The sequence below is a fragment of the Corvus moneduloides genome, chromosome 3, assembly GCF_009650955.1.
Source record: "Corvus moneduloides isolate bCorMon1 chromosome 3, bCorMon1.pri, whole genome shotgun sequence".
NCBI classification, from domain to species: domain Eukaryota; kingdom Metazoa; phylum Chordata; class Aves; order Passeriformes; family Corvidae; genus Corvus; species Corvus moneduloides.
The window spans coordinates 84581611-84599275 of NC_045478.1; the positions used below are offsets into that span (position 1 = coordinate 84581611).

The following is a 17665-nucleotide window of genomic DNA, read 5'->3' on the forward strand; positions in this document are numbered from 1 at the left end:
GTCAGAGTGTGTGCTACACACACATGCCCCTGTTTTAGTGGGGAGACGGGGTAAAAAGACTAACAGGTGTGCCAGTCTTTCAGCTTTGAGCTTTGTAGTGTTTTGTTTTTCTCTCTTTTTTTCAGATGAGGGCTGTGCTCTTTCAATAACTTAAAGCTTCTGCAAAATGCAACTTCAAGCTGGACCATTATAGAGTCAGGTGCTATGTCCTACATTAGCAAACTGCTAATTTGGAGATTGCTCTTCAGAACATTTAGTCTTAACGTGTACAGCTTGCTAACCAGAGAAAAGTATCACATCCACATATATACACAGACACAGACACACACACACACACACACTTAAAACTGAAGTGTTTATTGCATGCTAATGTTACCATAATCAGTCCTGGCAAAGATGACCCTTCTCCATTGTGCTGTAACCAGACAAACACAGAGTGTCTTGGAATTCCTTCAGTCTCAGCCAGCTGCTGCCTGTTTGAAGGATCACCAGTCTGGGAACTGGTATCACTGTGCTGAACACCAGTACGTTCACCGTAGCAATGTAAACACAGCCAAAATTCAAAACCCCATCTGTGCAAAGAATTTCAGTATAGAGGACTTCGTGAGAGATTTTTGTTTGAGATTTAATCAACACACATACCTACTTCTTTCCTTAAATGATCATTACAAGCCTCGGGAAAGGAGTGTTATCGAACAAACTTAGATGCTTGGCTTCTGTCCTCACCATTGTTGTTGCTGGCAGACATACCAAAATGATGCAGTGCATTTAGAGAAGGCCAAATATATCCTCACTGGCATGTAGAGGAAGTTTCCACAGAAGTCATACAAAAGAAAACACTGAGCACAGAGATCCGTTCTGCTGTATCTGTGCAATGTTCATCTAAATGGCTTACTCGTGAGAAAATAAATAGTGCCTTATAACACCTTTCAGCTAAGGAAACAGGGCACTGGTTGGGTTTAAAAGGATGAGGTATGGGTACAGTTGTTATGGCCAGATGTGGTCTGTGACAGTCCATCAACACTTGCTGTAGTTGTCATCTTCAGTTTTCTGTGCTTCAGGGTGAGCAATCAGCTATCCTGTAAGCAGAAGAAAATAGGCATTTACATGCTGGCAGAGATGGTCAATAAAAGCATGAGGCTTTGGAAGTATAAACTTTATGGGTGACAGTAACAGACCGATATCCTGCCTCAGCCTGGACTCCTGTATTTGTCAGAATGCTAATTGTTGTGAGTCTAACACAGAGCCCTGAACTGTGCAGTGCAAGGGTACAACAGCACAGAAAGTGCCAGATATCCACCAGGTTATTTTAATAATTTTCAAAATGAAAAGTACCCAACTGCTAAAAAGCCCATACTGACACCAAAACCCAAAATGCCAGTTACAGCATCACAGTAAATGTGTACTGCAGTGTAGAAAACAGGGATCTGTGGATGATTTAACATTCTTCTGAAAGTAACTCTTGTGCAAGAAGCAATGACAAATTTGAATGAAAAAGCATCTTGAAATTAATAAAATAACCTTATGAGACTTCAGACTGGAGCAGATTTTAAACTGTCTTGGCTTCTTTTGGAACTCACCTCAGATTCTTGTCTTTCTGGGAGGGTTTCTATCCTGTTGTGATCCTGTATAACTTGTGGGGCCTCGGCTTCTAGCTCTACATCAGCCTGCATGCTGGGCTTTTCATTCTCCCACTTTGCAAAGCCTTTGTTCTTCCCAGCTTTTCCGTGGAATTTCGACTTCATTTTGGGGAAAGTATGGGAACCTGAATCATTCCAGCCTGGCTCATGCCAGAGTGGCTCTGTCTGCGTTGCTTGGCTGGTGGTCACCCGCTGCAGCCGCACGGAAATTTTTCGTGAAGAGCCAGTGACGAGGGTGATAGCTCTGCCATCAAGGTCCTGGTGTTCTGCAGCAACACTGGGAAATTCAAATACTTCATCTTGGACTGAAAGAGAAGGTGGAATTGTTTCATTTAAGTATTCTATTTCAAGGTCTTTACAAGAAGGTAACAAGCCTGGGGGAGGGTGGGGAGGTAACCCCTTGTATGCAGCAGTGGTATAATTATCAGTATCTTTATGCTGCTCGGAAACTGTTTCTGATGCTGTGTGCACAGATTTTATTCTCTCACCATGCTGAGTAAGGCAGTGCTAGAATTGTGCCCGATGTCTCCTTCCCCCTAAGTGACAAAAAAGGAGAAGTACAATTTCGTTTCTTTTCAGCTGGGATAGGGGTGCCAGTGAGGAGGATAGTGAGCCTTAGATGGGACACAAAGGCCATCACTGGAGAAAAGGATGTTGTAATCTGAGGACTGAACACATGCCATAGAGCAGTGAAAAGTAGAGGTGCTGCTCTGTGTGTTGATACAAAGGAAAAATTAAAAATGGCAGCAAGGACACTGGCCATTAGAGAGGATTCCAGAAATGGTTTAAAATAGGAAGAAAACTGCCCTCACCTGGAGGCAGAGATGGACTGCTAGGCAGGGACCCGTGGTTGCTGCCTACTGAGGTTCCTCTGGAAAATTTCCTGCATGCCAGCACAAGCAGGTCTCTGCATTGCTTGTGACAGTTGGCACCACAATCTGTAAAGAGAGAAATTGTCAAGTCATCAAAAGGAAAGCCACAACTATCTGGTAATCCCTCAGGGCTATTAGCAGGCAGATACCAAGGAAGGACTTTGAAGGAACAAACAGTTTGACAGAAGGTGTGAAGGGAGTCACAGAAATGGATCATTTGGTGTGAAGGGCATTACAAAAAAAAAAAAAAAAAAGGATAATTTCCATGACAGCCATTAATAGAAAAATGGCAGGAGAAGAGAAGAAGTAAGATGATATTTTAATAATAAAATGGTCTCAAGGAAGAGATGTGGAATTACTGATATGATCCTGTGTATGCCATGCATAAAACTTCTGCCCCGAGAGGGGGCATTATTTATTTGGCTGGCTTTTATTTCACCCAGCAGGGCCCATTATAGTAAACATATTTGGTTAGAAGACACCAGAGCACCCATATCCTAAGCCTCTGGAAGGACTGCTGGATGTCAGTGCAGACTACTGTAGGTTAAAACTAGTCTAAGTAGCTCAGGAAGCAACATGAGCACATGAATGAACTCTGTGGAAGTGTATCATCCACCCAGATGAGACTTGCTGAGTACTTGCACTCCAAGCCTCTGCTAGGATCTGCATCACTGTGGATACATCATTGCTAGGTGCATTTATCTGAAGTGTGGCTGGAGTATGGATCTTATCTGTAAGAAAGGGCTGAAGAGTGGAGGATGTGCCCCAAACACAATCTCTCTCTCCTCTGTGTACTTTTCCATTGTTTGAAAATTCCCATCTCCCTTGTTTCTCTGTTGCTGTTCCATAGCCCAGCATTTTGTTCTAGGCAAGCATTGCCAGGGTGCTGCATTTTTAACTCTGCTATAAGAACCACTCTGCTCAGGGCAGCAGCTCTGGCATGATGGGTGAGAGTTCTGGTTTTGGCCGCCACCTTGATCATATGACTAATACAGCAATATATGCCCAGCTCTGGTTTTCTCTGCCTCAAAGGTAGCACTCTCCCTCAGATACACTGAAGATCTCTCTTGAAGTGGAGAACTCCTATCACTTGCAGACCAGGCAGTCTAGCTTTTAGCTCATTTCCCACAGTGTTGGGGTAGGCAGCAGGCCTGAAAGGAGGAACTCCCTCCCTCCCCCTGCTGTGTCAGAGGTTCAGAGGATGACAGCTCTGTGCTCAAAGGCAGAATTCATCCCTAGTGGGTGTCACAATCCAGTGAAGCTGGAACACAGAGCAGCCAGTAGCTGCTGCAACAAAAGGCAGGCACCCTCACGCTTCTTGATCACTGTAGGATCTGAGAGAGCAGCTCTGCTCTCTTGCTTTCATGCCTCATTGCCTGTAACTTTGACTTTACAGAAACACTTGCGCTCAGTCCCCACTGGGCCACTGCTACAGGCAGCGATGCAGGACAGGAGCTCAACTTTCAGATCTCAAATTGAGTTTACAGGTTGGTGTGACAAAACCTTACCTTCCTTCCCTCATCCTACCAGTAAAACTATAAACTGCAACCAGCCCCTTCAAAGCTTCTAAGATGACAGTAATCAAGAATATCTGAATTACATATGTTGATTTAGCCATGGACATTTCCCCCATCCCTCTCTGAGGAAGAGAGGTTTGTGGCTGGAGAGAGACAGGAATATGGTGTATCCTAAACAAAAATACTGTGAATTCTTTGTCCTTCTCCTTGGAGTCAGTGTAAGACTAGGGGAAAAAGAGTACAAATGTGAATGTTCCCCTGTGAATAACTGAGATGCAGCTACAGCTGTGAAAATCAACAGTGCGCTTCAGCCAGAGTTGGGCTGTTTGAGAAATAAATAGGTCCAGGATTGTAAAGCCAATAAGGACCACTACAATGTCCCTTTTCCTCTGACCTGCTTAATATGGTGCAAGCACTGCATAAGAAATTAAGTATTTTATGAAGGCAAAGGGGAGGGATGTAAGAACTCTAGGATTTTTTATAAATTGAATGTCTGAAGAAGATCTTGCAAGGAGATCTGCTGGGCAGTCTAGGAATTAAATATTTCTGTATTTCTAGCTCAGCCACTATTAAATTGCAAATAGGCTTCACTACAGGCACATGGATGTACATGACAAACAGTGTTGCCAGCAGACTTTTTCCTGGCCTGAGTCTCAGGGGATATATTTCAGGATGTGTCTCAGTGTTAGGATAAGAACACTTGGTTTTCCAATTTACAAGGTCTTTACTGGTAGAAAGTGACAGCTCATGGAGTCAGGGGCTGCTTTGGACCTTTATCTCACAGAATATGTGTGTTCCTCCTGGGTGGTATTTTCTCTAATGCAGGGAGACTTCAGAGTGTACCAGTAGTCAGTGCTCATGGACAATACCAAATGTAGATGCAAGATGTGTTTGAACATATGCCATTTTAGTTAAAGGTATGGTTGACTGACTTGTGCTAAAACCCACCACCCATAGCTTGAAAAAAAATCCTTGTAATATTTATTTACCTTTGCATTTGTAGCCTTGTTTGATTATACCCCAGAGCTGCAAAGAAAGACAAAAGAACATCAAGGAATCAGAAAAGAAAGCTGGAAGGAAAACAAGGTCACAATGAGGAAGTACCAATGGCTACAAAAGCACAAACAGGATACAACTGCTCTTAACACCCTTCCTGTCAGGCAGACCTCCCCCTCTAATTGTGATAAGACTTGTGTACCTTCTCCCTTACTTCTGCTACTTACTAGCAGTAATGGGACTACCAGAGAAGGAGAGAGACAGACAACATTTGCTTCCAGGTACGGGTGAAAAATTGCCATCGTATCAAGCTTTGTGAAAGCAGCAGAGCACATTCTGCTTCTGGGCTCCCTTAGTGTTATCTGCAGGAGAATTTCCTGTGTACATCCATTTTCCAAATACATCACTGATCCATAATGTTCAAACACAGCAGAAGAAAACACCACTCGAGATAAAAACTAGGTTCTTGGTTCCTGTACTGGTTTCCAGCACACCTAGCCATAGCAATCTGATCTGTGCACCTGCCTTTTCCCACCTTAAAAAAACCCAAAAAACCCCAAATAGTTGAAGAATGAAACAGGCAGAAAAGCCACTAGATTCCACCTTAGCCTTTCCTCAGAAGCTGTTCTTGTTGACATACACTTAGAACTACCAAACGCTAAACTTCAGAGGGCCAGTGTGTGTGGTCCCACTTTTGGGAAGCTTTCACTGCCACGTGAGCAGGATTGCTTGGAAACAGGGAAACTCCCTAGCAAATTGTTTTCTATATATGCAGAAGCACTGTATCTACAGCCATGGCTTTATAAAAACAAGCATTTCCACTCTGAGAAGCAGTGGGAGGAAGGGGCAATTTTTCTAACTCCATAGCATAAAAGGAAAAAAACTGGGGACTCTGGTGTTTATTTTTCCTGAACTCATTCACCTCATGAAGGGAGGGTGAACACATCCAGGCAGCTGAAACTGCATGTGGCTCCTCACCAGATTTGTAAGTATCCATGCACAAGAGAGTGGAGGGTGAATATGGTCATTAAGGAACAGTTTAAAGAGAAGAGATGATGAACATTCAGAATACAAAGGAAAGAGTAAAGTAAACAGAATGGAAAGATTCTGGGTGAGAAAAACATCCCACTCACTGCACGAAAGAAATAGCAAGGAAAAACGGGGGTCTGGAGAGAGCAAAAATAGATTAGCCAAGGTAGAAGAATAGTGAAAAAAAGAACAGAAAGGACAACAGTGGAACCTGGGTCCATAGAAGGCCTGCTGCTTATTCTTTTGCTAATGCTGCATATGTGCACAGTGAATGCAGTTGCTGTGCTCAGGAAGCAACAGTGGAGCACCCCAGTCCCTCTTAAAAGAGCAGCAATGACCTATTTTCCCAGATCTCTTTTACAGGATCACTGTAAGAGACATGGATTGTTGCTTATTTCTTTTAAGCTCTAATCTATTCCCACTGAAGTCCTTTCTCCTCACTCCTCACCTTATCTCTGTACCTTCCTCCCACTCAAATTTGGCACCACTGTTGTGGTTACACACCACAGGGAAAGCTTAGCTGAAGTGTCATGTCATGAATTCTGACCTAAAGCTTTGAATGTGTCTGACACAGCTTTGCTGCAAAGCTGTCTTGAGCCAGCTCCAAGGTAAGAGGATCTGTGCAAATTCAGATTATAAAGCTTAACAGGATGGCCTGTCACCTACCCTGCCACGTGGTGCAGCTCAAGCTGTGGGATGGAACTGTGACTGGCCATGGGCATATCAACTTTGTGCCGCTAATGGCATTAAGTCTTAGCTTGACCTTCAAAGTTTGTATCATTTTAATAACTGTGTGCATTGTACTGTCATGTCAATTCATCCTGCTGCATGGTCAGTGCACATTATTTTGACTGTGAATCAGTGCATCAGTTTGAAATTAGGTTTCCACCCGTGGATGAGTAGCACTGAAATGCAGAACAAATATGCAGCAGATTCTGTAGTTGGTTCCTGTCCTATCAGTCCAACTCATCCACAGAACAATGCCAATGACTTCAGTGAGCTGACAGGAAAAATGACCTTATTTCCATTTCCTGTACAACCTTTTACTCATTTGTATTCCTGCACTGGATGTAATCAGGGAGACGTGAAAAATCTAACAATGGCCAATTAGAAAATTGATGCAGGAGAAAAATATCTGCTGGAGAGGACGTTTCGGGGCAGTCCTCGGGCCTTGCTTTGCTGTGGAAGCCTTCCAAACCTGCGCTGAGTGTCACAAACGCAATGACATCTTCCCAAGGCAGCCTGGAACAACACGCTCTGGCTGGTGGCTGTCCCTGCCCCGTGGGTCTGCTGGAGCTGTCAGCTCGGGAGCCCACCAGCACGCTCCTACGTCAGCACTGACCATGTCACCTCCAAAGCTTTTGCACTTCTAGCGGAAATAGGCGGAATTCCTTCTCCTCCACGGCGTTAGTCAGCGGCAGTGGTTGCCATAGGGACTTCAAGCATCTGAACAAAACTGACACGTCGCAAAAGAACTGAGTGGAAGATGGAGCATGGACTAGGGTAGGAACACCAGAGTGTGTCTGAATGGAGGCACGTTTTTGTGCTTAGCAGTGCTGTTATTGCTACTTTCAACCATTTTAGTGGAAAAGATCCTGGAATAAAGTCACCCCAGAGTGCAGAGGCGTATCTGCTCTGGTGTGCAGGGACAGGGGCTGGGTTTACAGCTGGTTATGTGGGCCACATGCAAGCAGAGGACATGGGCCTCTGCCCTTACTGCTTCAGCTGTCTAAATGTGGACATTTGATTTCAGCCAAGTGTGTCCATTAAAGCAACTTTTATATCATAGTAATTCTTTATTCTTTACTATATTTGGGTTGAAGTGGAAAACTTAGAGGTTCACAAGCAACTCAAATGTCCACAAAACCAATCCTTTCCCAGATATGTAGAGAGCACTCTAATAAGTGACATCTGGTAAGTTGCGGCTGAGAGAAAAAGCAAATTATAAAACTCCCATCTAATAAATTCAAAAAATTCTTATTGTACAGAACTGCTAGAAGCACTTTTGGTTTCTTTACCAAATTAGAAGATCTATTAATTTAATAGAGAAAAAATTAGGGCTGTTATAGCCATTCAGAGAATTATGAACATATCTATGTTGCCATGTGCAACTTTCTGAGAAAGAACGACTTCTGCCTCATCTACATCCTCTGTTCCAGACATCTATTTTCCTCCAAGCTTGTTTTCATGGGAAATCAAGCCAAATTAAAGAACTTAAGATAAACCAAGTAAAACCATTCATATAGTCTCTAATATCCTTTAGCTAATGTAATTTTGTCCCCCCCCCCCCAAGAAATTCTCACAAATGCCTATTTTCAGAAACCACTAAATCAAAACTGGATTGCACAGTTACAATGTGAGTAAAAGTTTTGTGCTTCTGAATGCCATGAGATATTATTTGGCCAAGAGACTTTAGCAATGTATGGAGCCAGTTTCACCCCATATCCATTAAAGGGTAAAAGTTGTTTTTAAGATATGCTGGTATTAAAATCATACTTACAAATCCTGCACAGTGCTCGCAGAAAGTTGGTTTAAGATAGGTCATTTCCTGAAAGTTATGGATAAACCCTGGTCCCATTTTACACTGAAACTGTGACTTAGCTCTTAGAAAGTAAGCCATCATTTCTTCTTTGCTTATAAGACCATCTCTGTAAAGGAAATAAAAAGTAGAGTAGATCTCTCACTGCTCATGGCACTGAAAAATTTGGGGTTTTCTCATTGCAGAAAGCATGCAGCACACAAAGCACATCCTTTGAAAGAGCTGAAAAAGTCCTGAAAGGAAAAAACCCTTACAGCAGTTGTGATTCTAATCTTCCTTTAAACAATAACACTGAACTTGCAGCATGAACCTTGTTATCTCACCTGTTAGTGGTATCAGAACACAGACCAGGCCATTAAATGAAGGAACTTGACTTACTGCTCACACAAAACATTCCTCTGGCTGACCACCAGCCTTCACAGCCAAGGAGATTCTGGACAAGAAGAATCATCAAGCCCAGCTGGCTAGGAAATATATGTTTTATATACCTTCTAGAATATTTGTTACCCCCTCTCTGCTACATGCACTCATTTCCTCAGTGCTGTACACAACTTATTTGTTCCACCAGTCTGATGCTTGGTCTGGATAGAGCACCTCCCCTGTAATTTGACAGTACTTCAGGGTTTTGACTCAGTCCCAGCAGGAATTCCTCATTAAGCTATTACATAAATGATTTTCAAAGAGTCAGGTAAAGCAGGACTCCAACCCGGGTAGACTTCTTATACTGACTACAGTATAAGAATTTAAATGATAACAGATTCAGCTGTTGGTAATCTTGTCAGACACAAGAAACTTGGGAGACACTGTTCCTTAAATATTTGTATTTTCTGAATTTTTAAATATAGGAAAAGAAAAAAACCACCGCAAAGAAATCTCCAAGCTTACTGGTCTTTGTCCAGCACACAGAAAGAGTCCAAAAAGGGGAAGTTGGCAGCTATACTTTCAAAGTCTTCCTGAGAAATATAACCATCATGGTCGTGATCATAGTTCCTAAAGACAGACTGGGGAAAAAAAAGAGATTATTGTACTATTATCTAGACTATCCTGAATCTATAGAGGCCTCTTCAACATTATAATGACATGTAACTTAATTTTCTATTCAGCTATTCAGATGCTCTGTTGCATCTGGTTTATTCCTTTTTATTTTTACTTGGTATTTCAATATGCATATTATTGGACTCTATGGGAAAAATGGCTAATTTTTAAAGAAAACTTAACATCAGCACTTATCTAGTGATGATCCTCCACACCTCTTCACACATAATTATTCTTGCTTTACTTTTCTTCTTTGTTGGAAATGTCACTAAAATTCTGTCCCATGTGATGACATATTCTCTTTGCTTCATTAAGTACACTTTTTAAACATGAAAAAAGGGAAGAAATAAAACCAACAGCAGCTTTCCCACGACTGTTTCAGATGGTTTTGGCTTCATTTCTCATTTAGCTGGTCACCTCTACTCTGCTACAGTACTGCTTCAATCTCATTTGTTTACTAATATTTTGACACCCCGATCATGAGCTCTTTGTGTCTAACAACCATTCCCATCCATCAGCCCACCCCAATCCACTGCTAAGCAAAAACAGACATGGGATCAAATTTCAAATTTAAAAGGTGATGGGTACCCTCCTCAGCTGCTAAGGAGTTACTATATTTTGTCCAGATGTTTGCAGAGAAGTGCAAGGGGTGTTAAAGCTACGTATGATGCTGATGGGAAAACACGAGTGTCAAAGTCAACATAACTATCTGAGATGCACATAATGAAGTACAGACCCCTTCATTAGATTAAAATGTTGTTGATAAAGACATTAAATTAGTATACCGAGACCCCTGAAAGATGTTGATATTGCTCTTGTTTTAACAAGAACCTGATGAAACCCATTTCTATCAAATGGCTGTAACCGATGACTGGCAGACCTCAAAAAACATCATAAAGGAACCAAAACACAAAACCAAATAGTATTCAACACTTTTTGTAATAAATACAGTGCCTATAAGCACAACTCAAAGCAACTAGTAAATAACAAGTATTGGCAAAGTGAAAACAGCTGTGCAGAGTGGTGTGAGCCTTCTAGTAAGCTGTATTCATAAAAGCCCTAAACCATGTTTTAATCCTCAAGCATATGTCCTGAAGCAGGCCAAAATTGTGGAATTGGGGACTGCAACTCCCTCAACCATAGAAACAAACATAAACTCCCACTGAGCACATTCTGGAAAGATTAAGGAATTGTGACAGACTTCCTATTTAAACAAGCTATCAAAGAGAGGTTTGGATGTGGAGTTATTTTTATCAACACATATGGCACTGAAAAAAGCAAATCAGGAACATTGTGTGCATTTCTGGCATCCCACATTAGAAGAAGAGTGAATTTTTTTTAAAAAAAGGGCTTGTACAAAAAGTAAACTACAAGATATACTTGAAGTCTGAGTGAGAGAACTGAAGACTTTGTTTAGGTTATCTTAACAACATAACCCCAATTAACAATCTGTAGCACAGACAAGGCCAGAATTTAATAGCTCCTCCCAGACTTACTTATTAATTTGTAGAAAGCAGAAGGAAATGTTCTGTCTCCAAAGGAATCTGGAGGTGTTTAGTTTTGTTTACATTACCTAGCACAACACTTCACCTTCCAAACGGAAGCTAGAAGATCCCAGCTATAATTCTGCATGACCTCATGTCCACATTTTAAAAGTGACACCAAGACAGTGCTGTCTTTACCATAACATGACATGCTCTGGACAGTAAAATAACAGCAAGCTGAAAACCAGAGGCTGTTTCCAGAAAAGTTCATTGGACCTATTAATGTGTGAGACCTTGTTTCTGAGTAGCTTTCTTTTCAGCTCTCTGTTACCAGACATGAATTTTGTGGCTAGAGCTGCAAAACCTCAACTTCGCCTGCTGAATTTATATTTGCTAGACAAACCTATTAAACAGGAGGCAGGTTTTGGATGCTCCTGAAAGTCTCCTCCTTTGTACCCAAAAACCTATTTACTAATCCCATTGCTGATTGCAGGAATAAAATAAGTATTTCTGAAGGTATCAGTAACAGCTCAAATTTGTTATCATATGTCTGAAATTCAACCCAACCATAACAATCTCATGATAACCTTGAAATTAATTATAATGATGAAAATATCAAAGCTATCATCCTCTTAGACCAGTGTAATATTCCAAATACTTACATCCACCAGTTTCCGTATGTGCTTGTTAATGACGGTAGGGTCAGGTTTAGGTACCACTCCAGATGCCCACTCCAGTGGCACTACTGGCTTGTTGGGAGTGGTCGGGGAGGTGGGCTGCTGAGAGATGGATCAGAACACAAGGATTTTCAAATCTGAATTAAGAAGCTGAATTTCCCATTAGAAGTGGCTCGAAATGTCACAGCTACAACCACAAACTACTGGAGTACCCGTAAAGACGTGCTTAGTAAAACATCAGGCAGGGCTTTAAAGGGCTGCCTGCCTTCACTAACAGAATCAGTTGGGCTCTCTGTGGCACCTTGCAGCTGCACTGCCACCACCCAGGGAGCTCAGAAGCAAGCCCGAGCAGTCTGTCCTCACTGACAACTCCAGAGGGTTCAACAGCTATGAGACTTGAAGGGAGAGGGAAGGAAGGTCTGTGAACACAGCGGGCATCAGAAATGGGTAAGCCCAGAAACCTGCTTTGCTCCTCAGTAAAACCTCTGAGGAACTCTCCAGCACAACACAGTCTGTCCCAGATCCCTGCTGGAGGGACCGTGCTCAGGAGCCACGTGAGGGACTGCCACAACCTGAGTAAGTTCATACTCCTGCTCTGTGCAGCACCAGCAAGACAGCAGGATGCAGAAGCAGGGGAAGAATTGTGCTCAGCAACCCCACTGGTTTCCAGCTGAGATGTGCCAGGATGTACAGCTTGATTCCTCTAGGCAGCTTGAGTAGATAGGGGCTAATCTTTGACTTTCTCTGCAGATAACACCAGCCAGACTATTTTATTCTAAAAACATCTTGGTCTTGACAAAACAATAGCTGACAGCTCACCGGATGCATGGAGCTCACAGCCTGACTCCCTCCACACCACTACACAGTGGGAGTAGCTCTGGAATGCAGCTCAGATTCTTCAGGTAGAAAATATAGGACAAACCTGAATACATTTTCAGGTAAGGATTCAAAAATAACCAGTTAGCATGAAAAATGCTGTAAGACATACTGGCCTTTCCCTGCATCTGCCGCTGGACATCTAGCAGGTGAAGCAGTGTCAAGCAGAAAAAATCCAGTGTGTTTTGGATCAGAAGGGAAAGGGTCCACAGTCTCAGAAAGCCCCTGTGTTAGGTGATGAGCAAAGAATCTGGGTCTCATCTGTCCCGCTCTAAATTGGTGTGACTTCAAAGGGAGACAATTAAGACATGTAAAGATGTTACACGTATCATTGCGTAAAACAGTGATGTTGAGGACTTTGACATTGAGATGAGAAATGGTCACAGGATCATATTTTGTGTTTGGTTGGAAAAGAAAAAATGGATTTGTTAGTGGGTTGCTTGATTAAACTGGCTTTTCCTTTTTCAACTGTTAGAACAGCTTTTATCAATGCCTCAATAGATTTTGACCCGTACAAATGTACACAAGTAAGTTTGGGAGGAAAACATCCCTATATCAACAAAATTAAATTCCAATTAGAAGTACGGTGAACCTGGACGTCCAGCTCTATCTCCCAAAAGCACTGGCTCAAAGCATCTGTATTAAAAGGTTCAGTGTGGTGCTAGACTAACAAGACCTCACGGAGAGCTTTTAACACCTGCTGGTCTGAGGACACAGTGACAGAAAGAGACTGAATCCACTGGAGCCTTCCTCTTTCTTCTGGGCTACTTCATTTGAAGCCTCATTCAATTTCAATGGCTTTTTTGGCAAGTTGCAATGAAAATTCATGTTACTGACTACCAGCCAAAGGGAAATATTTGTTCCTTCTATTTCACTCATAGGCTCAAAGGAAAAACCATGATTTTATTTATGTATTTGAAATGCATCCTATGAGGAAAAGTTGTCCAGAGACTACCAAGTTGAACTTATTAAACATTCCAAAACACTGTTTCTGGTCATGCAGTTTGTGATTCAGATGGTATCTCCCAGTTATTTCACCAGCACAGGGACCATGGTATTGTAGACTGAGAAAGCATTTTCAGATGTTTGTGAACATCTATGTATTTTGGCATTGAAATGAATTCTACTGAAAAGCAAAAAAAATTACCTAAGTGCATCATCAGTGGCATAATTGCACCAGGCAGATCTAGACAATAGCTGTATTAGCAAAAACTCCCAGCAAGAAGATCACTAATGGATGGGGAAAAGCAGTGACAAGGAGGTGCTATACTACAGCTGGTGGCCATTCCTCAGTGTTTTCTTAGGCTGCTATACTGACTGAAGAGTCTCCTCCCAGTTTTAGCAGAAGGAAAGTCTTGCTCAAGTCCCTGTTGACAGCAGACTCATATGCTAACAGATCAGCTCCACTTTTGCCTAGAAAATGATTGCAGCAGCATGAGGCACTTCCTCCGTAGTGCACCTGCATGGGAGTGGTACCCATATAACAACAAATCGAGGAGCAGTTGGAATGATATAACTATGCTGTCATGTTGCCTTTGACGAATTTTTCCACATACGAAAACTCTACAGATTCTTTCCCCTCTAATACAGCCTGTGTGTTTTGGCACTCCATCAAAGAGAAGTAAGCTTCAAATAATCCAGCTTCTGTCGATTCAGCTGCAGCTTTTTACCCATCAGGGTGCAGCAATAGCTCAATGTCACTGGCTATCCATCGATCCTTATGCAAAAGTGTCCCACAATTGCTGGGTGCTGTTAAACTTCACAGCACTGTTTATATTGCTTTTGTTCTGCTTAAAGCTCGGGCTGGGGATCAAAGCAGCAATGTGATAATTTTCTTCATTTACAGTAGCGGTCCATTAGTCCTTCCACAGCATAGGGCTGTAGCATTTCAACTTTGCTGGCAGTAATGAGAGCATGAGGGACCCAGAATGACTGAAATACACAGCAACTGTTGTGGTCAAATCGTATCCAACAAGCACTGGAGACTCAGTAATGAAATTTCAAATGTGCAAGCTGAGCTACTGTTGACTGTAAAAATATTCATTAGTTTCCTTATCAATGTTCATAATACATCATTGGGAACACACACACATGGTCCTCAAACTGGTCTCCAAGAGTGATTAACTATTTTAAACCCCAGAGAAGCCTTATACTTGGAAATTAAAGGGCTCTGCTTCCTTGCTTGCTTTTAAGAATGTTTCAAAATCTTAAAAAGCACTGGAATGCATAATCTCAGACTCCTGGACTCTGCTCTCACACCCTGCAAAACACTTCCAGCCACCCTCATCTTCTGCTGCTGTCAGACTTGAGAGGGCTCAGCCTGAGAGCATCACAGATTGGGTATTAAAGGTAATGAGAATGTTAATACACTGAAGAAATGCTCAGGGGAAAGTGGAGTCCCCAGCCTTTGGCAGCAGAGGAAAGAGTAATACTTTAAGTGAAATTCAACTATTAATTATGAGATTTATCTGTATCCTCTGACTTCCAAAAAATAAAGAAAAATGCATGAACGCAGCATTATCTTTAGTTGCACATAACCAAATAAAGAGTAATATCTATTCTCATCTGTTTAAACATTGCTTGAGAGCCCAAGATACAGCCAATTATACCTAAGCAAACAGTTTTAAAATACTACAGTAATTATTTACCTTGCCTTAAACAAATCTTTTAATTCTGTGTTGCTTTATATAACTACACCAGCATCCAGAAAATCAACTAAGGGTCATGCAATAAATAATTGATATAAACTTACAAAGGATATATATCTAAAGCAGAACTTTGTTTTCCAGGACTTGCAGAGGTTTTGTTGAAAAATAACGAACTGTGAAGTGTGTTCCAATATTTATATCTCCCAATACGCACTAAAACCTATAAATAGTGACTGTGTCTTCTACACAAATGTAACACTAAAAAGCTTTATGTACGTATGAATAAGGAAACACATTAACTGTCATTTAAAAATTTAATCAACTGCATGAAGACAAAAAAAGCAATATGTCAAAACACAGTAAAAGATGACGTACAGATTTGGAGTTCCTTGGCTCCAGCACCAGTGAGAGCTTGTAGATATCATCCTCAGTGTGGTAAAGGTCCAAGGACAGCTACATATAAGAAAGAACGGAAAACAGTAATATTTATTAGACTGGATTGGATATGACAGGCTTGTAAGCAGAGATATACCTCCCCACTGAAGGTAAATACAACATTTTGCTACTCTGAGTTCAGGAGACATGCCAAAGCCATGTGCAGCTTCTGGAAAAGCAGACTTCCACAGAGCAAACACAAGCCAGGCTGGTGAGCGCACGCTGCTGCTCACGTCAGGCACTGCACTTAGGGGCTGGCACAACCCTCATCCTGAGCCCAGGGGTGAGCGGCGCTGCATGCTGACCTCATGCAAAGAGGGACATTGGCTCCAAAGACCACCCTTACACAAACACACTTTCTTCTAGCAGCTCAATGCTTGTGAGAGACCTCAGCAAAACAATCTGGTAAATACAAAAGCTTCAGGAAAGAAGTCATAGTGGGGCTAGGCTGGAAGGACTTCAGATTTTATTCTGGTTAAATTTTGTTCCTCAAGAATGGCCATAGTAGCACAGCTCTTCTACAGAGATCAGCCCGTGCAGCAAACACCTCTCTGGAAAGCCCTGGGCAGACAGAGGCCTGGGAGAGGCAGGCTGGCTTTGCCACCACTGTTGCAGCAAAGTGCTCCATCAAGAGCAATCTCAGTTTAGCCCAGCTTGGCTTGCTCCTGATCACCTCTTAGCAAGTAAGGCAAATTGCCTTTCAGCTTTGTTTCTAGATAAGTGAAAGATTTTTCTTTCATGTTCTCATTCTTTTCCCTAGAGTATTTATTGAGAAAAAGAGAAGGTACATAAATATGTGTAAAGTAGGATGAATCTGTTTTTACTTTGGCAGCTGGGGTCTCGCACTGATCCATGTTTGCAGTAAATTCCTCCTCTTTTGGAGTGATGAAGGAGAAAGGTAATCAACACTATAGCTAATGTTTTGCAATGAGAGGAAACAAACACAGCATGTTTCCTGTGGTCATGTTTCTACATTAATTTGCTTTGGAGAATTGACATGATTTGAAGTTATCCTCCACCTTGTAAATCCCCAGTTAAGCTAAGATTGAGTTAAAAGAATGTTCCCGAGCAGACAGATAGAATTACTACTGACTAAACTACTGTGACAGAAGGTTATTTTTAGGGAATTTGAAATGCCAAGTAAGTAACAAGCAGGATCAGTGACACCTACTGCAGAACCACCTCTGGGAACCACCCTCTCTTAGGCAGAATTTTGTGCAATGAATAAGACAGAAGTTGTGCCCTTTCCCAAAACAGGCTCCCAAAGCAAAGACATGGCTTTAGAGAAGTCTGGAGATGACATTATTCATTTTGTCTAGCTGAAACACTGCTGATTTTTGCACTTTGTAATTTGGTTAAGGGCACAGTGAAAGGATGTGCATCGTGCAGGTTCCTTTACCAGCCAGCATGCTGCTGTCAGAGTGTTAGGTAAGGGCCTGTCCTAAAGACAACATGGAACCAGTAGGTGCTGTAATAAATATTATTCATATGGTGAGATATTCAGTGACTGTACTCTGAGGTTCCTTGGTGGCATAAAATAAAAAGCACTCAGTTGGAGCGCATGATATTATCAGGTCAGACAGGGAGTGAGAGAAGAATTGGTAGTTCAAAAGGTGTTGTTTGGTTCCTATGAAAGAGCACAGTTTTCTCAGCAGGCCAGATGAACAGGGTGTGGATTTGGGAGTGGAAATGTACTAGTATTTATTGAGCAAGATTGTATCTCTCCCTCCCTGAATTATATGACCTTGTCTTAAGCAGTGGTTATAACTTCATTAGGCACAGTGTGTAAGCACACAAAGAAGAAGGTGTTGTCTAGTTCAGAAGTTTCATGCATTAGCACAAAAATTACAAGCGTGATGACCATGCAGTTATATAAACATTCATTTTATATTTTATTTACAGTTTTGCTCTGACAAA

At 41.8% G+C, this 17665-nt stretch overlaps 1 protein-coding gene across 12 annotated transcripts in view; it reads right to left on the minus strand.

Annotated features, from left to right (window-relative positions):
• Positions 1-336: 336 nt before the first annotated feature.
• The window catches only part of RASGRP3 (RAS guanyl releasing protein 3), a 56188-nt gene continuing 38859 nt past the window's right edge, over positions 337-17665 (minus strand). For 11 of the 12 annotated variants that reach the window (XM_032102527.1, XM_032102524.1, XM_032102525.1 and 8 more), the window contains 8 exons: positions 15689-15766; positions 11775-11891; positions 9479-9594; positions 8555-8702; positions 5019-5055; positions 2453-2578; positions 1581-1945; positions 337-1079 (listed from right to left, as the gene is read on the minus strand). In XM_032102527.1, coding sequence (XP_031958418.1) covers positions 1071-1079; positions 1581-1945; positions 2453-2578; positions 5019-5055; positions 8555-8702; positions 9479-9594; positions 11775-11891; positions 15689-15766 — 996 coding nt within the window. In that variant the 3' untranslated portion in view covers positions 337-1070. The remainder of the gene's footprint in view (positions 1080-1580; positions 1946-2452; positions 2579-5018; positions 5056-8554; positions 8703-9478; positions 9595-11774; positions 11892-15688; positions 15767-17665) is intronic. The other variant, XM_032102526.1, reaches the window with a different exon arrangement.